This window comes from Erinaceus europaeus, chromosome 10 (assembly GCF_950295315.1).
Source record: "Erinaceus europaeus chromosome 10, mEriEur2.1, whole genome shotgun sequence".
Lineage (NCBI taxonomy): Eukaryota > Metazoa > Chordata > Mammalia > Eulipotyphla > Erinaceidae > Erinaceus > Erinaceus europaeus.
In genome coordinates, this window is record NC_080171.1 from 67700792 (window position 1) to 67721372 (window position 20581).

Here is a 20581-nt window from a genome sequence, read left to right on the forward strand (position 1 = left end):
TATGGGAGTATATCAAATTAAAAAGCTTCTGCACAGCAAGAGAAAACACTACCCAAACAAAGAGACCCCTCACAGAATGGGAGAAGATCTTTACAGGCCATACATCAGACAAGAGTTTAATAACCAAAATATATAAAGAAATTGCCAAACTCAACAAGAAAACAAATCACCTCATCCAAAAATTGGGAGACGACATGGTCAGAATATTCACCACAGAAGAGATCCAAAAAGGCTGAGAAACACATGAAAAAATGCTCCAAGTCTTTGACAGTCAGAGAAATGCAAATAAAAGACAACAATGAGATACCACTTCACTCCTATGAGAATGTCATACATGAGAAAAGGTAGCAGCAAGAAATGCTGGAAAGGCTGTGGAGTCAAAGGAACCCTCCTTCACTGCTGGTGGGAATGTAAATGATCCAACCTCTGTGGAGAACAGTCTGGAGAACTCTCAGAAGGTTAGAAATGGACCTACACTAGGATCCTGCAATTCCTCTCCTGGGGATATATCCTAAGGAACCCAACACACCCATCCAAAAAGATTTGTCTACATCTATATTCTTAGCAGCACAATTTGTGATAGCCAAAACCTGGAAGCAACCCAGGTGTCCAACAACTGCTGATCGACTGAATAAGAGTTGTGGTATATATACACAATGGAATACTACTCAGCTATTAAAAATAGTGACTTCAAAATTTCAGCCCATCTTGGATAAAGCTTAAAGAAATCATGTTGGGAGTAGGGCAGCGGGTTAAGCACACGTGGTGCAAAGCGCTAATGGACTGGTGTAAGGATCCGGATTGGAGCCCCCGGCTCCCCACCTGCAGGGGAGTTGCTTCACAGGAAGTGAAGCAGGTCTGCAGGTGTTTATCTTTCTCTCCCCATCTCTGTCTTCCCCTCCTCTCTCCATTTCTCTCTGTCCTATCCAACAACGATGACATCAAGAACAACAATATTAACTAAACAATAAACAAGGGCAACAAAAGGGAATAAATAAATAAAATAAATATTAAAAAAGAGAAGTCATGTTAAGTGAAATAAGCCAGAAACAGAAGGTTGAATATGGGATGAATTCACTCCCAGGCAGAAGTTGAAAAACAAGATCAGAATAGAAAACACAAGTAGAACCTGAACTGGAATTGGCGTATTACACCAAAAGTAAAAGACTCTGGGGTGGTGGTGGTGGTGGGGAAAATACAGGTCCAAAGAGGATGACAACCCCCTAGTGGGGGTTGTACTGTTATATGGAAAACTGGGAAATGTTATGCATGTACAAACTATTGTATTTACTGTTGAATGGAAAACATTAATTCCCAATAAAGAAATTTAAAAATAAATAAATAAATAAAAATAAATGAAGTAATTAGTTTTTTTTTTTTTTTAATATGAGGAGCCACGAAGCCAACTTAGGGCCTCATGTATGCACAGTACTACTGAAAGCTTCCCAGGCTCTGTTTTTGTTTTTTTTCTGTTGTTGTTGTTTTCTCAAGAGAAGAGAGGAGAGGTCCCTTTAGGTCCTACCTGCTCTCATATTCTAGGACCTGAGCCCTCTCCCCCTACCCCTACCCAAGACTCTTACTTTGGTAGAATATGCCAAGCCCAGTGTCTTTGGTGTACTGCTTTGTTTTCTTATTTTACAACTTTTTAAAAAATTATTATTGGTGATTTCATAATGACTGATAAGATTGTCGGATAAGAGGGATCTTTATTTGTATTTATCGAATGATCAATGACTTGGATCATTTTTTCATATGTCTGTTGGCCTTTTGGATCTCTTCTGTGGTGAATATGGTGAATACTCTGTTCATTTTTGGATGGGGTAATTTGTTTTCTTGTTGCTGAGTTTGGTAAGCTCTTGTTTGATATATGGCATATAATGATTTCTCCCATTTTATAAGAGGTCTCTTTGGGTGGTGGTTTCTTTTGCTGTGCAGAAAGCAGCTTTTTAATTTGATGTAGTACCATTGGTTTGTTTTTGTTTTAGTCTTGTTTGTAACTGGATTTGTTTGAAGATCCCTTTAAAATTTAGATGGAAAAGAGTTCTACCAATATTTTCCTCAAAGTAACTGGTTTACATAGTTTCTGGTCTAACATCCAAGTCTCTGATCTGTTTGGAATTTACCTTGTGTCTGGTGAAATGTAGTGGCTCTTTCAGAATCTCATTTGTTTCCCCATTTCTGATATTACCTTCAAAAGCTTTCCTCACTCCTATAAGTATTGATTAGTGTTTGGATGCTGTTCTCATTCTTATGTGCTTCTACCACTTTGGAACTTTTTTTAAAAAATATTTTTCTATATTTATTTATTTATTTATTCCCTTTTATTGCCCTTGTTGTTTCATAGTTGTGGTTATTATTGTTGTTCTTGATGTCGTCGTTGTTGGATAGGACAGAGAGAAATGGAGAGCGGAGGGGAAGACAGAGAGGGGGGAAAGAAAGATAGACACCTGCAGACCTGCTTCACCACCTGTGAAGTGACTCCCTTGCAAGTGGGGAGCGGGGCTCGAACCAGGATTCTTGCACTGGTCCTTGCGCTTCACACCACGTGCGCTTAACCTGCTGCACTACCGCCTGCTCCTCATTTTGGAACTTTTATCTGGGCTTTTCTCCTAATTCATTTCTCCAATGTTTGTTCTCAATTTATCCATTATATTTTTTGTGTTATGAGGTTCTTCTCTCACTACTTTTCAGTCTACTAATCACACTTGCCTGGATTGATTTGTGTCTAAGTAAGGTACTTAAGAGTTCACAGTTGTGAATCTTAACAGTTATTTTGACGTTATCTCAATCCCTGAAGTGAAGCACAGTGGCTGTTAGACCTTCTTATATTGTTATGTTATCTTCCCTTCTGGCTATGGGAGACTGAAGGCTTTTTACTCTTAGATTTTTTAGCTTAATCACTCACTTGTGACCATGACCAAGAAATAAAACAGGGTGAAGGATAGATAGCACAATGTTTATACAAAGAGATTCCCAAGCTGGAGGGTCCAAAGTCCTTGGCCCAATCCCCCACCCGCCAAAGCCAAGCTGAACAGCACTATTTGGCCCTGTGAGTTTCTCAACAAATCCTGGTTGTATTTGGTCAGTTCTGAGGCAATTATTCACTGTGCTTCCTTCATCAGGAGAACAAAGTGAAAAGATATATATATACAATCTCACACCTCCAGATCACCAGGAATATAGATTTTCTTCTGAGTCACCTGGCCAGTTCTCTACTCCCCAATGTCAGTGAAGGGTTTCCCTGCTGCTGTTCCAGCCTCTGAGGAGCAACATCAATGGAGACTCAATGTTGTGAATTGGTCAGTTTTATGTGACTTTCTCCTCCCTTCAGCAGTCTTTTTTGTTGATGAAACTCAGACCAGAGGTCAACTGGCAAACTGCTGGACTGGTACCAGCTGTTCCCGAGTATTGGCTTTCAGCCCCAGGTATCTTTCCTTAAGCCCCTCTCTGTCCATGAGACACAGGTGTTTGCACTCATCTATGACCTACCCATTGCTGAAGTTATCCTAATCTTATCTTGTTGTATTCTCAGGTGATCTTCTGTTACTCCTAGCTGATCAGGGAGAGCAAAACATAGCTGCTCTACTAAAGCACATTTTAATGCACCAGGAAAGCGGTAATAAAGTGTTCATATAGCTAAGTTTCAGAACTTTACAGTGTTATAAGAAAGGCTAGAAATGAAACACAAAAACAGATCAAACCACATAGCTCATTGTGATATACTGGTATACATGTAGGACCTAATATAATAGCACTGTAATATCTAACACTGTTTACTTCGATTTGATAAAAGAACAAAACTAAATTCATGGTTAACGCACAATTTTAAGGTTCAAAATCAAACCACTAGAGCTGGAGAGACGGCATAATAGTCCTGCAAAAGACTTTTCTGCTTGAGGCTCTGAGGTCCCAGGTTTAATCCCAGGTTCAATACCAGGCACCACTATAAACAAGAGCTCATCAGTACTCTGGCCTCTTGCTCACTCGTTCACTTACTAAAAAATAGTAGTAACTAAATAAATAAATATGTAAATTAAACTATTAAAACCAAATTATGTCTTATTCTTGTGTCATTAAAAGTATATTCAGGGAAGGCAGCTATGCTCACCACTTTGGCATATCGCACCAAAGTAAAAGACTCTGGGGTGGGTGGGTGGGGAAAATACAGGTCCATGAAGGATGATAAATGACATAGTGGGGGTTGTATTGTTAAATGGGAAACTGGGGAATGTTATGCATGTACAAACTATTGTATTTACTGTTGAATGTAAAACATTAATTCCCCAATAAAGAAATAAATTTTTTTAAAAAGCATATTCAGGGATGGTGAAATAGCTTACTTCTTTAGTGTGCTGCTTTGTCATGTCCTCAAGCCTGGCCGTCACAACACTAAAGGAAGCTTCTATGTTGTGGGCTGTCTTTCTGCCTCTAGTTTAAAAAAAAAAAAAAAAAAAGTGTGGTCCTGGAGGTGGTGCAGTGGATAAAATGTTGGACTCTCAAGCATGAGGTCTTGAGTTCAATTCCTGGCAGCACATGTACCAGAGTGATATCTGGTTCTGGTTCTGGTTCTCTCTCTATCTCCCTCCTATCCTCTCATTAATAAATAAGTAAAATATTTAAAAAAGTATATTATTAGTATATTGAAAGCAGACAAAAACATCTTTTTGACAATCAACGTGATATATGTTTATAGAGCTATGTAGTATCTTCTATCACTCCCCTGGACTCCCTACACACATTTTGTTTTTATTTTTTAAATTATATGCTTAACTCTTATTCCTTTGTCTAGTTTAAGTAAGTGATCTCAATAATCCTTATGTAGGAGAGGTCACTGCAAAAGTGCAGAACTAAGTAAGTCATCACCATAGTCAATCAAGTTAGCTCAAGACTGACTTTTTTTTTTAAATCTAATTTGAGTACCACTTCCTGAAGTTCCTTCTTTGCTTTCTGAAGAGTTGGAGAATCTCATCTCTCCTTTTAGCAGTGCTAGAGGCTAGAAGTCCAAAATCAAGGTGTTGGCAGTGTGAGTGCTCCCTCAGAAGCCTTTAGGGAAAACTGTATTTTCCTCTTCCCAATTGCTAATGATTTTTTGGTATTCTGGGTGTTCCTTGACTAGCAGCTGGAAAACTCCAACCTCTGAGTTTGTTGTCCTGTAACTTTCTCCAATCAGCATTTTATTTTTTATAAAGTAAGTGATTACACTGTTATTCCTCAAATCCAGATATATTTTGCTGGGTTTTATAAATGAAAAGAAAATAGGATTAAACAAAATTAAACTTTGCAACAGATTCTTCTTTCATTCCAAGAGGTAAACTGGGTTAGTTGAAGATTACAGAAATGGTTGAAATCAAAGTAGATGACTGTGAGTCAAACCTTAGGGATTCAATATCAAAATGAAAGCTAGAAATAAGATTTGCAAAAGTAGGGAAGCAAAAATTATGTCACCTCTCAAAAATAAGTCTTTGACCAAAGGAATAGTTCCATAGCAAGAGGGCTAGTGGCAAAATGCAGAGTAATTTTGAAATGAAGACTATATATATATGTCCCTTTAACTGACTTTTGCTTTTTTGTTTCTAATTTTCTGTATCAGAAAGCCTTTCTAGACTCTTTCTTTTTTTAGGACTCTATGGATGAGGTGTGTTGGAATATACATGGGGGAGAAGTGAAACCGCACCTGAGACAACAGTTATTGCAAAACAACGTTTCTTTAACTACACACACACACACACACTCTCTCTCTCTAAGCTTGCATAACTAGTTAGGACATCTGGATCTCCTGTGTACAGGAGGCTTCTTATTAATATTCTCCTCCCCAAATAAATTTCCGTTATTTTCTTTTTCTTATTAATTTTCATCATGCATGTTTATTTCTCTAGTCCTAAGGAACTCAGGAGTACAGGATGATTCCCCCTCCCCATGTCTGCAAAATAAAAATGTATTTTGATTTTATACCTACTGCTTACTGAGACACTGAGACCTGAGGCAAGGTGTCTATAGTTTCTCTCACTGCCCTTACCAGACCACTGCTCAGCTCTGGTTTATGATGGCTCTAGAGAACTGAACCTGGAATCTCTGGTGCCACAGGCATTAAGGTTTGATACTCTACCAAAGATGGTGCTATCTCCATGACCCCGGTTAATTCTTCTAAATCTACTTTATCTGCTGTCCTGTCCAAGGATCAAAAGACTTGAGCCAAGTGGATGAAGAATCCTAAGGTAACCTCTAAGTGGTAAGGTATAAAACAAGGATAGAAGCTAATCTGAGGACTTTACAGGTAGAAAAAAAAAAAGGGGGGGGGTAAAAATCTTAACAATTACCTAAAGCTTTGAGTATCCAAAGATTATTAAAATTACCTGATATTAAAGGTCAATTTCAGTATCATAGTACTTATACAGCACTGTGGTTTGATTTTTTTCTCTCATACTCATTATTCTGTTTCTTCTAGCAAATACAGTTTTCAACTCTTTCCTTTTGTTAGTTAAGTTTGAAAGCTAAGTTTATCTATTCTTTTCTAAAAGTCCCTGGGGATGGCTCAAAGTTACTTACAGTAACTAGTAGGATCTGAATCTGGGACCTTTGGCTCACCATTGCAATAGAGTACCAGTGAGCTACATAGCCTTGGAGCACACAGTTACTATGCATAAAGACCCCAGTTCAAGCCCAAAGGTCCTAACTGCAACGGGTAAGCTTCATGAGAGGTAGTGCAGTGCTGCAGGTGTCTTTTTCTCTCCAGCACTATTTCTCTTTTTAAAATTTTAAAATTATTTTTACTTAATTGTTGGATAGAGACAGAGATTGAGAGGGAATGAAGAGACAGAAAAGAAGAGAGACACCTGCAGCACTGCTTTACTGCAAAGCTTTCCAACTGCAGGTAGGATCTAGAGTCTTGAACCTGGGTCCTTGTGCATTGTAACATGTGTTCAATTAGGTGCACCACACAGCCCCTATAGCGCTATCTCTCTATCTCTACCAGAAAGGAAGGAAGGAAGGAAGGAAGGAAGGAAGGGAGGGAGGGAGGAAGGAAGGAAGGAAGGAAGGAAGGAAGGAAGGAAGGAAGGAAGGAAGGAAGGAAGGAAGGAAGGAAGACAGGGGGCACGCTGGATTAAGCATACATAGTACAAAGCTCAAGGTCCCATGGTTTGAGCCTCTGGCTCCCCACTTACAGAGGGTTTGCTTCACAAGCAGTGTAACAGGTCTGCAGGTATCTATCTTTCTCTCTCCCTCTCTATATTCCACTACCCTCTCAATTTCGTGCTGTCTTATAAAAAAAAAAATCAAAAGAAATGGCTGACAAAAAAAATAAGTACGAAATGGCTGACAGGAGCAGTGGATTCATAGTGCAGACACTGAGCCCTAGCACTAATCCTGGAGGCAAAAAAAGAAAGGGGGGGATGGTGGGGGGTGGGAGGAAATGTCTTAAGCATCACATTGATATAAAACCTGCCAGCTGTGGAGGTGGCTCAGCAGGGAAGGGTGCAGGCCTTGAGTGCCTGGGGCCCTGAGTTGTCCACAGCACAGTCTATGATGTACTAGTGGGTTGGTCTCTCTCAGAAAAATAAATACATAAAAATTGTCACAACAAAGGTGGCACAGTGGGTACACTTGTAAATGGAGGTACTGGGCTCAACTTGAGTCCTTGTCTGTAGCTCCCTCATAGAAATAAATAAGGCTTTAATTTTCTTAATATTCTAAATATTACTTCAAAAATTTATTTTATATGTGAGTAGCTTCAAAAGTGTATGTTAAAGCAGGTCATACTACAATCAGCACTTTTCATCAGAGGATTTAAATGCCTTCACAATTTTGGTGAAGACTTGTTTTTAGTTGTCGAGGCTTCACCTCTGAGTCAACTTTTTCAGACAGAAAGAAAAGCAAAGAGGCGGGAGGATGGAAAGGAGGAGGCGGTGGTGCATCTGTAAGCACACACATTACAGTGTGGAAGGATGCAGGTTCAAGCCTCTGGTCCCCACCTACTGGCGGAAAGCTTCATGAGTGGTGAAGTAGGGCTGCCAGTAGGTCTCTGTCTCTTTCCCTTCTCAATTTTTTCTATCCAATAATAAATAAATAAATTTAAAAGAAAGAGAGAGACAGAGAAAGAGGCAGACATCACAGCACCAAAGCTTACTCTAGTGCTATGGATCATGGGGCTTAAACCTGGATCTACTTCCCAGCATGGCAAAACAGGTGCACATCCGGGTGAGTGATATTTGCTATGTCACTCTTAAGTCTGGGCTAGAGTATGAAAGCCAGGCTTCCTAAGATGATTGATGTTCATCGCAAACTGAAATTCACAATGTTCTCAGCCAGGCAACTGATCATCTAAATGGCTTGTGTAGAGCCTGTTCTGACTAGTCATTCCTTAGCTCCTCATGAGCCATCATTTACTTTGTGTTACTTGGGTGTCTTTATTCCCAGGGATTATTTGTTAATGTCTGGCTATCTGTATTTTAGTACTGGTATAATATGATATATATATATAACGGTTAAGGCAAGAATGTTTTTATTTTTTACTAAAACTATGATTGTATAGATATATTACCTATGTACATATATATTAAATTCTTTCAGGAATATTACAAAGAGAAAAATGGAGATTGGTGATAAAAATTTCAAAATACCTTTATAGAAAGTCTTATTTGGCCAGGGAGAAAGTTCAGTTTGTAAGAGCAATAGTTTATATAACCGAGTCTCTAAGTCACAAATTTAATCTTCATCTGATGCCAGAACTGAGCACTGTTTGGCTTGTGTTTTCTCTCCCTCTCTCCCTCCCAACCTCCCTCCCCTCCCTCTCCCTCCACTCTCATTATCATAATAAATCTTAAAAAAAAGAACTGCTGAAATATTCAGAAAGGGACAAATCATATCCTAGCCATATACATTAAAACTACATGCTTTGCTGCACAATCAGCATTCAGTTTCTATGGGAGAAAACACAGTTAATACACTCATAGAAACCTAATATGGATGACCAAAAGAAGTGCCAAATTTTCCTACTGCTAATCTAAGTCAGCGAGTTAAAAGCTCATCAGATTTGCTAAAAATCTAATCTTTTGAAAGGGAACACTAGAGAATACAAAGAAAAGACTATACATTAGGAGAGTGATTATTTAAAAAGGGGGACAACCACACCTTTATCAATAGTAGAAAATATGCTCTCAACAGTAACACAAGAAAATGTAAATGGTCCAAATTAAGATTATTCTTTCTTTTACTGTTAATGATTTATGAGAGAGAGAGATAGAGAGAAACAGAGAGAGAGAGGAGGGGGGAGATGGAGAATGAGAACGAATACCAGAGCATCACTCTGGGACATGTGATGGAACTTGAGAGTTCACCACTTTACCCTCTTTGACACTCAGCCTCCCTTCCCACCACACCATCCCTTCCTGAAGCTTTTTATCTTTCAGTATTAAAATATAGTCTCAAGAAAATAAATCATCCCGTAGCTGGATTTATCAATTTGCAAAAAGTTAAACAGAAAAGACTATATATCATATTTATTACATAAAAATTCCAAAACAGGGTAGCACATCAGGTTAAGTGCACATAGTATGAGGTGCAAGGATCCTGGTTCGACTCCCCAGCTCCCCACCTACAGGAAGTCGCTTAGCAGGAGGTGAAGCTGGTCTGCAGGTGTCTATCTTTCTCTCCCCCTCTCTCAGTTTCTCTTTGTCCTGCCCAACAACAACAGAATGGAGAGGATGGCCAATAGGAGCAGTGGATTTGTGGTGTAGGCACTAAACCCCAGTGATAACCCTGGAGGCAGAAGGGAAAAGGAAAAAAAAAATCCAAAGAATGATGTCAATACTAAATATCTATAAACAAGTCAACAATGAACCAATGTGTCTACATAACTATCACATACTAACTCAGAATATAAAAACAGTATTATATGTATAAATGATATTTTTTATGCCTAAAATAATCACTTTTCTCTTTTAGGCAGTAATTAATTACCTTCCAAGATGGTCCTTTCTCAGTTAAGTTAAAGAATAGAAAGGAACAGCACTAAGTTATAGACAAGGCTAACAAAACAGAATTCCAGAAGATCAAGAAGGCTAAAAGACAATAATGAGAATTAAAGTTTTGTGCCTTTTTTCTTTTAGACTCAGATCTTCAAAGGAATTAAATCATAAATTATAACTTTAGTGATTTACTTATGAGTCATTTAACTAATCTTCATAAGTCTAGCTAAAAGTCAGAACCCCTTTAAGATATTTTTGGGGGCCAGTTGGTGGCATACCTACTTAAGTACTCATTACAGTGTGCTCAAGGACCCTGGTTCAAGTCTCTGGTCCCCTCCTACAGGGGGAAAGCTTCAAAAGTGGTCATGCAGGGTTGCAGGTGTCTCTCTCCCCCGCCTCTATCTCCTCCCTCCTCAATTTCACTTTGTCTCTATCCAGTAATAAATAAAAGATTTTTTTTAAAGGATATTTTTAGATGGCCTAGGAGGTAGTACAGGAGATAAAGCATTGGACTCTCAAGTCTGAGGTTCTGGGTACAGTCTCTGGCACTGGGTGATGCTCTAGTTCTTATCCTCTTTCTCTCCCCCTCCTCACTCCTCTTCACCCCTATACATTCCCTCTGTGTGTATCTTTCTTTCTAGTGAATCTATAGTATTCACTGTTGGGAGAATCTTACAAAACAAGTTTCCTCTTCTTTGCCGTAACCCTAACCTCTCTAAAAAATGGTCAGTTACTTAATTAATGGAATAAGTGGGAGGTAAATGGTAAATTTTTCAGTCTATTTGCTTTCACAAATCAGTATTCATCGTGTAAACTCAAATTCTACTTGGGGCAATAAAATTCTCTTCCTCTAATAGTTATTAGAATGCCATTTTGGAAAATTGGTGAAAGAAATAAAACTATGACAAAGATTACTAGCAAGACAGTTAGAAAACAAACTTACCATTTTTTAGGCTGAGACAGTGGTTTGTATTTGCTGTATTTTACACGCCATTCAAGAACTTCTTTACAGTGCTGACATACTCCATCATGTAGTTTTGCATTAATTTTCTGAAAAATAAACATGAAAAATTGAGAATTTCACATGTGAGTCAGCATTGCCAACCCTGTGCAAAAGATACATGAGAAATCTAAACTGGCTTTTTTTTTTTGAGTTTGCCTTTTTGTCCTTGCTGGGGTTTCACCAGTAGATTTTTTCAGACAGAAAAAAAAATCTATCTATGTGAGCTATCTTGCCAGCCCTTGTTTTACTTTTATTTATTTTTTATTTATTTACTTGCTGGGGATTGAACCTTGGACTGCGGAGTCTTAGGCATGAAAATCTTTTTGCATAACTATTATGCTGCCTCCAAGGCCCAATTTTTTATTTATGATGATGACGTGTGTATGTGTGAAAGGGTGGGGAGAGACGGAGAGAGGAAATAAACATAAGAGCTCCAGCATTATGTGGTTCCAAGGACTGAATGTGTAGGAATGCACTCCTACCTAAATTTGTTTACCTAAATTTGTATTAGTCACCTACCTAAATTTGTTCTTAAATAGTAGTAACCTAGCACTAATCCATTCAACATTTTAGAACATACTATGAATTTTTATGTGCATTACTTTGGTTAGTTGGTTAGAAAGGCAAAAATTCTAAATTGGGCGTAATTTGGAATCATCTAGGAAACCTCTGAACCTTCAGGCAGGCATATTTTCAGAAACCCTAAGCCTTTATCATCAACTCTAAAGTGTACATTCATCAAAATAAGCTGTACAGTTAATATACACTTTTTAAGTGACATGGCTGAATGTAATTTTAAAGGAGAAACTAGTTCATATTTTAATATTACTATTTAACAGTTCAGAAATGAGGCGTTTAATTACTTTAATCTCTTTGGAAAAGTTACATTTATAAGTGGGGGTAGATAACATAATGGTGATTCAAAGAGAAAAGAGACTCACACCTGAGGCTCCAAAGTCCCAAGTTCAATCCCCTGTACCATCATAAGCCAGAGTTAAGCAGTGCTTTTGGTTAAAAGAAAAAGAAAAAGAAGGAGGAGGAGGGAGGGATGGGGAGGAAGGAGGAGGAGGAGGAAGAAGAAGAGGAAGAGGAGGAGGAGGAGAAGGAGAAGGAGAAGGAGAAGGAGAAGAAGAAGAAGAAGAAGAAGAAGAGGAAGAGGAAGAGGAAGAAGAGGAAGAAGGTCAGTCATAGGAGAAGGAGAAGGAGAAGAAGAAGAAGAGGAAGAAAGTCAATCAGTCATATATATTAACCAGATTTCTTTAGAGATTATGTGAACATGAACAGCTATGATGAATGAGGGGCATTATGAAAGGGGAGGGGGAACATTTTCAGTCTTTCAAAATATGTTGGGAATTGAGGAGGATGGAAAAGTTTAAAGTATGTTGCATGTTCTCCACAGTAGTTTTATATTTTATAACATATTCATTTAATTCAGGACACAGAATGAATATATTTTCACTAAGTACCATGTGGAAACTTGGTCTTTAGACTATTGTTGGAATAATGAGTAAAGGACATTCATTTTAACTTTATTTTCTCCTTTTTTAATTTCTCAAGGGGAGAAAGAAAAGCATTACAAAAGATGCAGATTCTTCAGAAGGTTATCTGATACTGAATTAAATGTGCAATGCTAAGAGATCATCTGAAGCTTTTGAATAGTGCTTGATATTTTTTAAAGTTCTAAGCAAGAAAGTAAAATAATCTATCAAAGCATGTATTCAAGGAAAAAGTATTTCAAGGGTATTTTTCAAAAACTGCAAATTAAACTGAATACATTATTTTTCAGTTTAATAACTGTGATGAAAAATATTTCACAAATTGTGTGTGGATATTCTTTTTTCAAGACTGAGACACAGTCTCTGGGAAAACAAATTCTGCAAACCACTATATTCTCTCCTTATTGTGCTCTACTAAGCACTGCTAGAGAGGGGGGTAATAAAAGGAAATCTGTGCCTACACACGAACTACTCTTTGTATTCACTCAGCCTTCGTACTCAGTGACACTTTCAGAGCTTGCTAACAAATAACTAAAATATACATTGTGCTTAATCACTTGTTCCCACTATCGTCTGCTGCTCAGACTACCTATAAAAGCATAATTTCTGCTTTAACTTGGTAAAAATGGGAAAGCTAAACCCGGAATTATGACTACAATGTGAATGTGACAGAAACCTTCTAAGTAGCATATTCTTAGACTACAGAATATTTCACTATCTGAAACTTCATAATATACAACACACTTGCTTGTTAACTGGAAAAAAAAATTGGCTAATTTGTTTCCAGTTCCTGACCAGTTCATCTTGATTTACAAAGTTATACACAGTATAGAAACTGGTTTCTTTAGGGTGGATCAGCAGCATAACAAAACATGTCTTTGTGGGAACTTGTCCTGTGATTGATGTGTGAAACAGTATAAATGGAGATGCTATGCAGAGCTCACATGATTAGCAAGCACTACTACAAAATTATACTTTATTTTTATGTGCTAATGAATGACAATAGGAATGAGAATGAATAGTACTTTCACTTAAAAATAGTTGCAGAAAGAAAGAAAATTGTGTAACTCATTTTACTGTATTTTGGCAAACTAGGAATACTGAATTCCAAAGCTGTGAGCAATGAAAGCTAAATCCTAGTTCTAGGAACCATTCTGCCTGGGGCAAAGGAGATGGCAATCTTAACTATGTTTACAACACCTTTTGGGCAATTAACTGTAGCATATTCTATTGATACATGGTAGATTAAAATATGTTCATATATAAATTCAAAACTTAATCTTATTAACACAGGTTTTAAAAGAACATTTAGCTTAGTGAGTTTTCCAGGAAGGGAAAAAAAAAACATTGGAAGAATCTACTAAACTTTAGAATTTTATAAGAAGAAAACCTACTTCTCCAGTGAACACACACACACACACACACACACACACACACACACACACACACACATTTGGTGGTTGTCAGAAATTCACCACTTTTGAGTTAATTTTATTGGCCCCTTTATTAGCCCTCCCCTCAAAATAAGATGTCTAATGTTACAAGAATGTTGCTCCAGAAGGCAGAATTTTATGTGGCTTATTAAATTATATTTAAAATAATATATATTTTAAATTTTCTTATAATAACACCTTATTGTATATTTGGCTTAGAGGGTAAAAAATCTCTGCATTTGGGAGCAATAGTTTTATCAATAATAACTGTGAAAACAAGCAGACAAGCTGGGAAATGCACTTGCTAGAAACTAGTCATAAATGAACTTTAAAATAAGCTCTGCTCCCTTACCTGGCTCACATGCCCAAACTCTACTTTTACATAAACAGCCTATATGTCCTGAGGAGTTCATTCCTTCTTACTGGTTAAGGAAATCCCCTGTATAGGTGTTATCCCCCTAATTCGTTCACCACTTGAAGGGTATTCTGAGTGGTTTCTAGTCTGGGTTGCTAATGGATGTCTGCATAAATTGTGTGCACCACAGGCCTTCGTTTCCTTTGAGTTATAATCTAAGGGTGATACACACACACACACACACACACACACACACACATACATATATATATATATATATTTTTTTTTTAAAGAGTGATATTGTTGAGTTGTACACTTCGTGTGTCTGTGAATGATGTCAGAGCCTGATGCAATGCCTGCACTGTTCTTTGGCCCTGGATCAACCTTTTTCATCCTTCTGACTTATTAAAATTCCCCTAAGAGCTGCAGCACTGCATGTGGTGCGAGGGTCCAAACTGGGCAGGATCTGAGGCTTTCTGAGCAAGTCATATCATGGCCCCTGAAGTGTCTGATTTTATGTTTTCTTTCAAAAGAAACTAACAGGCTCTCAAAGCACTGTACCATGTTTTTTGTTTTGTTTTTTAGCATGCCTGCTGCCAAGTATAAAAACCAACCTCTCAGTATCCTTTTCAAATATCAAGATATTTTAATATCAAGTTTTCAAACATCCAAGATATTTGAAACTGTGGTTATCTTTTTAATTTTGGCCATTAAGATGGCTATGCAGTGCTACCATCACATTTTTTTAATGGGCATCTTCCTAATAACTAATAATACCAAACACTTGTTAACATGCTTACTTGTCATTATGATTTGCTTTAATGAAGTGTCTATTCAAATCTTTTGCCATTTTGCTATTGAGTTATTTATATTTTTATTGACATGTGAGAAATGTGTGTATATATATATGTATATATATATATATATTCTAGATGTCTATCCTTTATCAGTATGTGTTATCAGTATGTGTTCAGCATATATATTCTCCCAAAGTATTTTTTTTTCTCAATACCCCACCCCCACCCCACCCCTTTCCCTTTTCCCCAGAACACTTTCAGCTCTGGCTTATGGTAATGCCTGGGGTTGAGCATGGGAATCTGGAACATCAGGCTGGAAAGTCTTTTGCATAACAATTGAGCTACCTCCTACCCCCCTGCCTATGCATTTTTTTAAAATGCTGGGGGGGGTATAAGTTAAGAAGTTTTATCCTTCAGTTTTATGTTCAAAGACTCATTGCTATAGTTTATATGTTACCAAATGACCTGCAATTCTTTAAAAGACAATTATGGGATAATTTTGATCATATGTGCAATATAAAGAGCAGAAACACAAAAGAGAAAGAAAGAAGAGAGAGAAAGGAGGAGGAAGAAAGTGAGAGGAAGGGGGAAGAAAGGAAGGGAGGGAGAGCGTGAAGGAAGGAGGGAGGGAGGGAAAGAAAGAGAAAGGAAAGAAGAAAGGGAAAGAGACAAGAGAAAGGGAAGGAGGGAGGGAAGGAAGGAGAAAGGAAAGAAGGGAAAGAGAGAAAGGGAAGGAGGGAGGGAGGAAAAGAGACCCAGAAGGGAAGGATGAGTGAGTAAACAAACTGTATCTAAGAGGCCCTGAAAATTGGCTGGGAGTATGGATCAACCTGCCAATGCCCATGTTCAGTGGGGAAGCCTTTACACTGTCTGAACTGGAAGACGCTTTGAAGAGGGTTAAACCGGGAACAGTTGCTGGCTATGATAACATCACCCCAGAACTCATTCTCAACTTGGGCCCTGCGGCAAAGAAGTGGCTCGCTTCATTCCTGTCCCACATCTTGGAATCAGAATCTATGCCCAAAATTTGGCGTCCTGCCAAGATAATAGCAGTTTTGAAACCAAAGAAAGACCCAACTCTGGCCGCCAGCTATAGACCAATTTCTCTCCTCTCCGTGTGTTACAAACTCCTTGAGAGGCTGCTTCTGTCACGTATTTCTCATCTTACAGAGAAATTCCTATCACCCGCCCAGGCTGGTTTCCGCCCAGGAAGATCTACCTGTGAACAAGCCCTGGCCCTCTCAACTTACACTGAAAATGGATTCCAGAAGAATTTAAAGACGGGTGCTGTCTTTGTTGATCTCACAGCAGCCTATGACACAGTCTGGCATCGTGGTAGTCAAGATCTCAAGATGCCTGCCTCCATGGGTGGCCAACACTATATCGTTTCTTCTCCAAAACAGAAGATTCCGGGTGCATCTGGGTGACAAGTCTAGCAGATGGAGACTTGTTTCAAGTGGCCTCCCCCAGGGCTCTGTTCTGGCTCCTACACTATTTAATATTTACATCAATGACCTTCCAGAAACTTCTTCAAGGAAGTTCATCTACGCTGATGACATCTGCTGTGCAACTCAGGCATCTAAGTTTGACATCCCCGAGGAAACACTCACGAAAGACATGTCTCTGATATCTGATTACTGTAAAAAATGGTGACTAATCCCTAGCACTGCAAAAATGGTATCATCTGTTTTCCATCTACACCATGCCTCGGCCTCGCGTGAGCTTAATGTGCAGCTTGGCGATACGAGAATCTGGCATGAAGCCCAGCCAGTCTATCTTGGCGTTACTCTCGATCGCACGGTCATTTCACGAACATCTCACAAAAACTGCAGCAAAGGTGGGCGCAAGGAATAACATCATTGCAAGACTGGCCAGCTCCTCATGGGGCGCGAGCGCTTCCACACTACGATCATCATCTCTGGCATTATGCTATTCCACTGCAGAATACTGTGCCCCAGTATGGTTCCATAGCCCCCATGTCCACTTGGTCGATTCCAAATTATATTCCTCCATGAGGATAATTTCTGGAACCATCCGTTCCATGGCTGCCAGTTCTTAGCAACATCGCCCCGCCAGATATTCGTCGGGATGCGGCATCATCTAAGTTCATTTCCCACATCTATGCTCGACCGGACCTGCCAATATACACGGATATCTTCGCCCACCCTGTCCAATTCTTGACGTCTCATCATCCAAACTGGTCCCCTACGCCTACACTGAACTTCTCTGTTCCAGACTCTTGGAAACAGAGTTGGCAGTCAGCTGAGGTAAAGAACAAACACCTCATCACAGACCCCTGCAAGCGTCAACCTGGCTTTGACCTAGCACGTTATGATTGGGCCCTCCCCAATCTCTATCGAACAGGCCATGGCCGGTGCGCCGCTATGATCCATCGCTGGGGAGCCAGACACGACCTGAACTGCCCCTGCGGCTACAGACAGACTATGACCCACATAGTCAACGACTGCCACCTCTCCAGATTCAAAGGAGGTCTCGAAACTTTACAACAGGCTCAACCTGACGCTGTTGACTGGCTACGGAAGAAGGGCAAATGCTAGAAGAAGAAGTGGGGAAGCAATTACAGAAGCCAGGCCTTCCACCTTCTGCACCCCATAATGACCTTGAGTCCACATTCCCAGAGGGATAAAGAATAGGAGAGTTTTGGGGGTGAGAGGGGCAGGCAGGATAGGGAGTTCTGGTGGAAGGAATTGTGTGAAATTATACCCCTATTATCCTACGGTCTTGTCAATATCTCCATTTTATAAATTTTAAAAAAATGTATATATATAAGAGGTCCTGAAAACTACCATGCTTACTTACCCTGAAGGTGGGGTTGGGGACATAGAACTGATGATGAGCATGGTATGCAACTATACCCTTGTAATCTTATAATTTGGACATTTATGCAAATGTATTCAATTTCTTTTTCTTTCTTCTTTTTTTTTTTTTTTTGTTAGAGCTTGGCAGTAAATCTTTCAAAAGCATAGAAGTCACTGACCTTTTCCTTTTCAAAAAGGGGAATTAAATGTTCTTGCTATAATCAAGTTAATAACACATTTACAACAGGTAGAACACCTCTACTATAGACCAAGGATATCAATACTGACTTTTTATTAATCGAAAACTTTCAAATCTAGAAACTTTGTAATGAGAATAATGTGTCCATTCCCCTCAGAAGGACCTTATTTGGTTAAGTTACTGACTTCTAACTATTTTTATTATTTCACAAAATGAACCAGTCATATAAATAGCTCAGAAATACTTCTGTAGTGAGTCCCAGTATTAAAACTGGCTTATTTAAGGAAAAAAAAAAAACTAAAGTTATTATAATCTTAATCCTTTTAAAAAGTAAGTACAAGATACATATGTAGTTTTATCAAAAGAAAATAATCCAGTAGTGGTTAGCTCTAAACATTTATAAGAACTTTTCACAAACAAATTTAACTAGGGTCTCCTTTAAAATATTATTTTAGCATTCTAAAGTATCTGATGTGCATACATGCATACAAATACATGTAATATCTGAGCTACCAATATTTTCATTTTAACTACATAATTTTTAAATATTTATTTATTTATTCCCTTTTGTTGCCCTTGTTTTATTGTTGTAGTTATTATTGTTGTCATCATTGTTGGATAGGACAGAGAGAAATGGACAGAGGAGGGGAGGACAGAGAGGGGAGAGAAAGATAGACACCTGCAGATCTATTTCAGTGCTTGTGAAGTGACTTCCCTGCAGGTGGGGAGCCAGGGGCTCAAACCAGGATCCTTCCACCTGTCCTTGTGCTTTGTACCACATGCGCTTAACCCACTGCACTACCGCCCAACTCCCAACTACATAAAATTTTAATCAAGAGATATTTAAAGTCTAAAGTAAGGTCTCTTTCTCTCTCTCTCGACTCCAGGATTATTGCTGGGGCTCGGTGCCTGCACTATATGAATTCACTGCTCCTGGAGGCCATTTTTCCATTTTGTTGCCCTTGTTGTTATTGCTGATGTTATTGTTGCCATTGCTGCTGCAGTTGTTGTTAGATAGAAAAGAGAGAAATCGAGAGAGGAGGGGAAGACAAAGAGGGAGATAGAAAGATAGACACCTGCAGACCTGCTTCACCACCTGTGAAGCAATTCGACCCCCCTTCAGATGGGGAGCTGGGGATCCATCCTTGCGCTTTGAGCCAAGTGTGCTTAACCCCCTGCGCTACCACAGTCCCCAGTAAGATATATTTCAACTGTAATGTAAAATAATCTTGTTTTCCAAAGTCTGGTCTACCTTTCATTTTATATATGTCATCATAGGTCCTTAAAAGTCTAAAAACACCCTAATTAAAAATTAAAAATGAAAGACTAATAAGAAACTTACAAAACTGAAAACACATACTAGAAATGCTCACAATGCTTATTTGTTCAATGTAAGTTTTTTTTTCCTAGTAAAATAATATTTGGTTCATTCTCCTACTTTCTTTGTTACTGCTGGATCCTTTAACAAATGACATCTGCAAAAATACAATTGCATTTTTATCCAAAGACTGAATATAAAATGAGTTCTGGTCATCCCAAACAGAAGACTATTATCTCAATAAGCAGCCAGAGCTGTTGTCAGTTACAATTATACAGAGAGGGTCTATGTACAAACTACCTACTGATTTATTTCAGCAGCCAAACAAGCAGCACTGGACACAAGAATTTCACTGACAAAAGATAATGTAAACAGGCACATAAATGGAGCCACACCTACTGACAGGCAAAAACATGCTATTGCAGAATCTTTGGGCAATGCAGAAATCCACTAAGAAAGTAACTATCATATCTCCCAGTAAATTTCAATCACTTTTACATCAAAATTCAAAATGAGCTGGTGTTATCTATTTATTTTAAGAAGCAAATATTTGTTGTTTTCGATGGGCTGGCTTCACGGGCGGGTAACAGACGACCAGGGACTCATGGTTGAGCCAGCGAGGCCACAAGGGCAAAGCTGTCTGGCATCACGTATTGGGACAGGAGCCTCTGCATCTCCTCCAGGAGCTCCACTCCTCCCGGGACGAGGCCACGGACATGGCCTGGAAGGCCACACAGCCCTGAGCAGCCGCCGTGGGCTCCACGGGCAGGACCGGGCTCGTGAGGAGCGGGAGCCGCCGGAGCCCCACCCGCCGGCCCCACTCGCCCTCTGCCCAGACTCGGTCCCGATGCTCCGGGTCTCTAGTACCGCAGGCAGCAGCCCCAAGCTGCACGGCTCGGGCGCCAGATGTTGTAGAGCCAGATGTTATAGTGCGCGGGCTGCAGAGAAGAGAGAGAGAGAGGGTCCGGAGCGAAGAGGAAACACAAATCTTTATTCGCGCTGGCACCTCAGAGTTGGGTGTTAGAGAAGCAGGTTGGGCCACATGGAGGTAGAGAAAACGGCCGCCTCACGCAGTAACCTTTCCTGCGTCTGAACACCAGAGTGGAGCGCCGGCAAGAGAGCGAGGTGCATAAAACGAAGGGTTTTTATAGGAGTGGCTTTCGCGAGAATAGGAAGGGGGAGGAGTAACCATAGCA

General features: G+C 39.3%; 1 protein-coding gene across 2 annotated transcripts in view; it reads right to left on the reverse strand.

Moving 5' to 3' along the window:
• C10H9orf85 (chromosome 10 C9orf85 homolog) overlaps positions 1 to 20581 on the reverse strand; it is a 49874-nt gene that overhangs the window by 4885 nt on the left and 24408 nt on the right. The window contains exons 2-3 of one of the 2 annotated variants that reach the window (XM_060199691.1): positions 10909 to 11015; positions 8831 to 9756 (exon numbers count right to left, since the gene is read on the reverse strand). In XM_060199691.1, coding sequence (XP_060055674.1) covers positions 9738 to 9756; positions 10909 to 11015 — 126 coding nt within the window. In that variant the 3' untranslated portion in view covers positions 8831 to 9737. Of the gene's footprint in view, positions 1 to 8830; positions 9757 to 10908; positions 11016 to 20581 lie in introns of those variants that run through there. The other variant, XM_007531241.3, reaches the window with a different exon arrangement.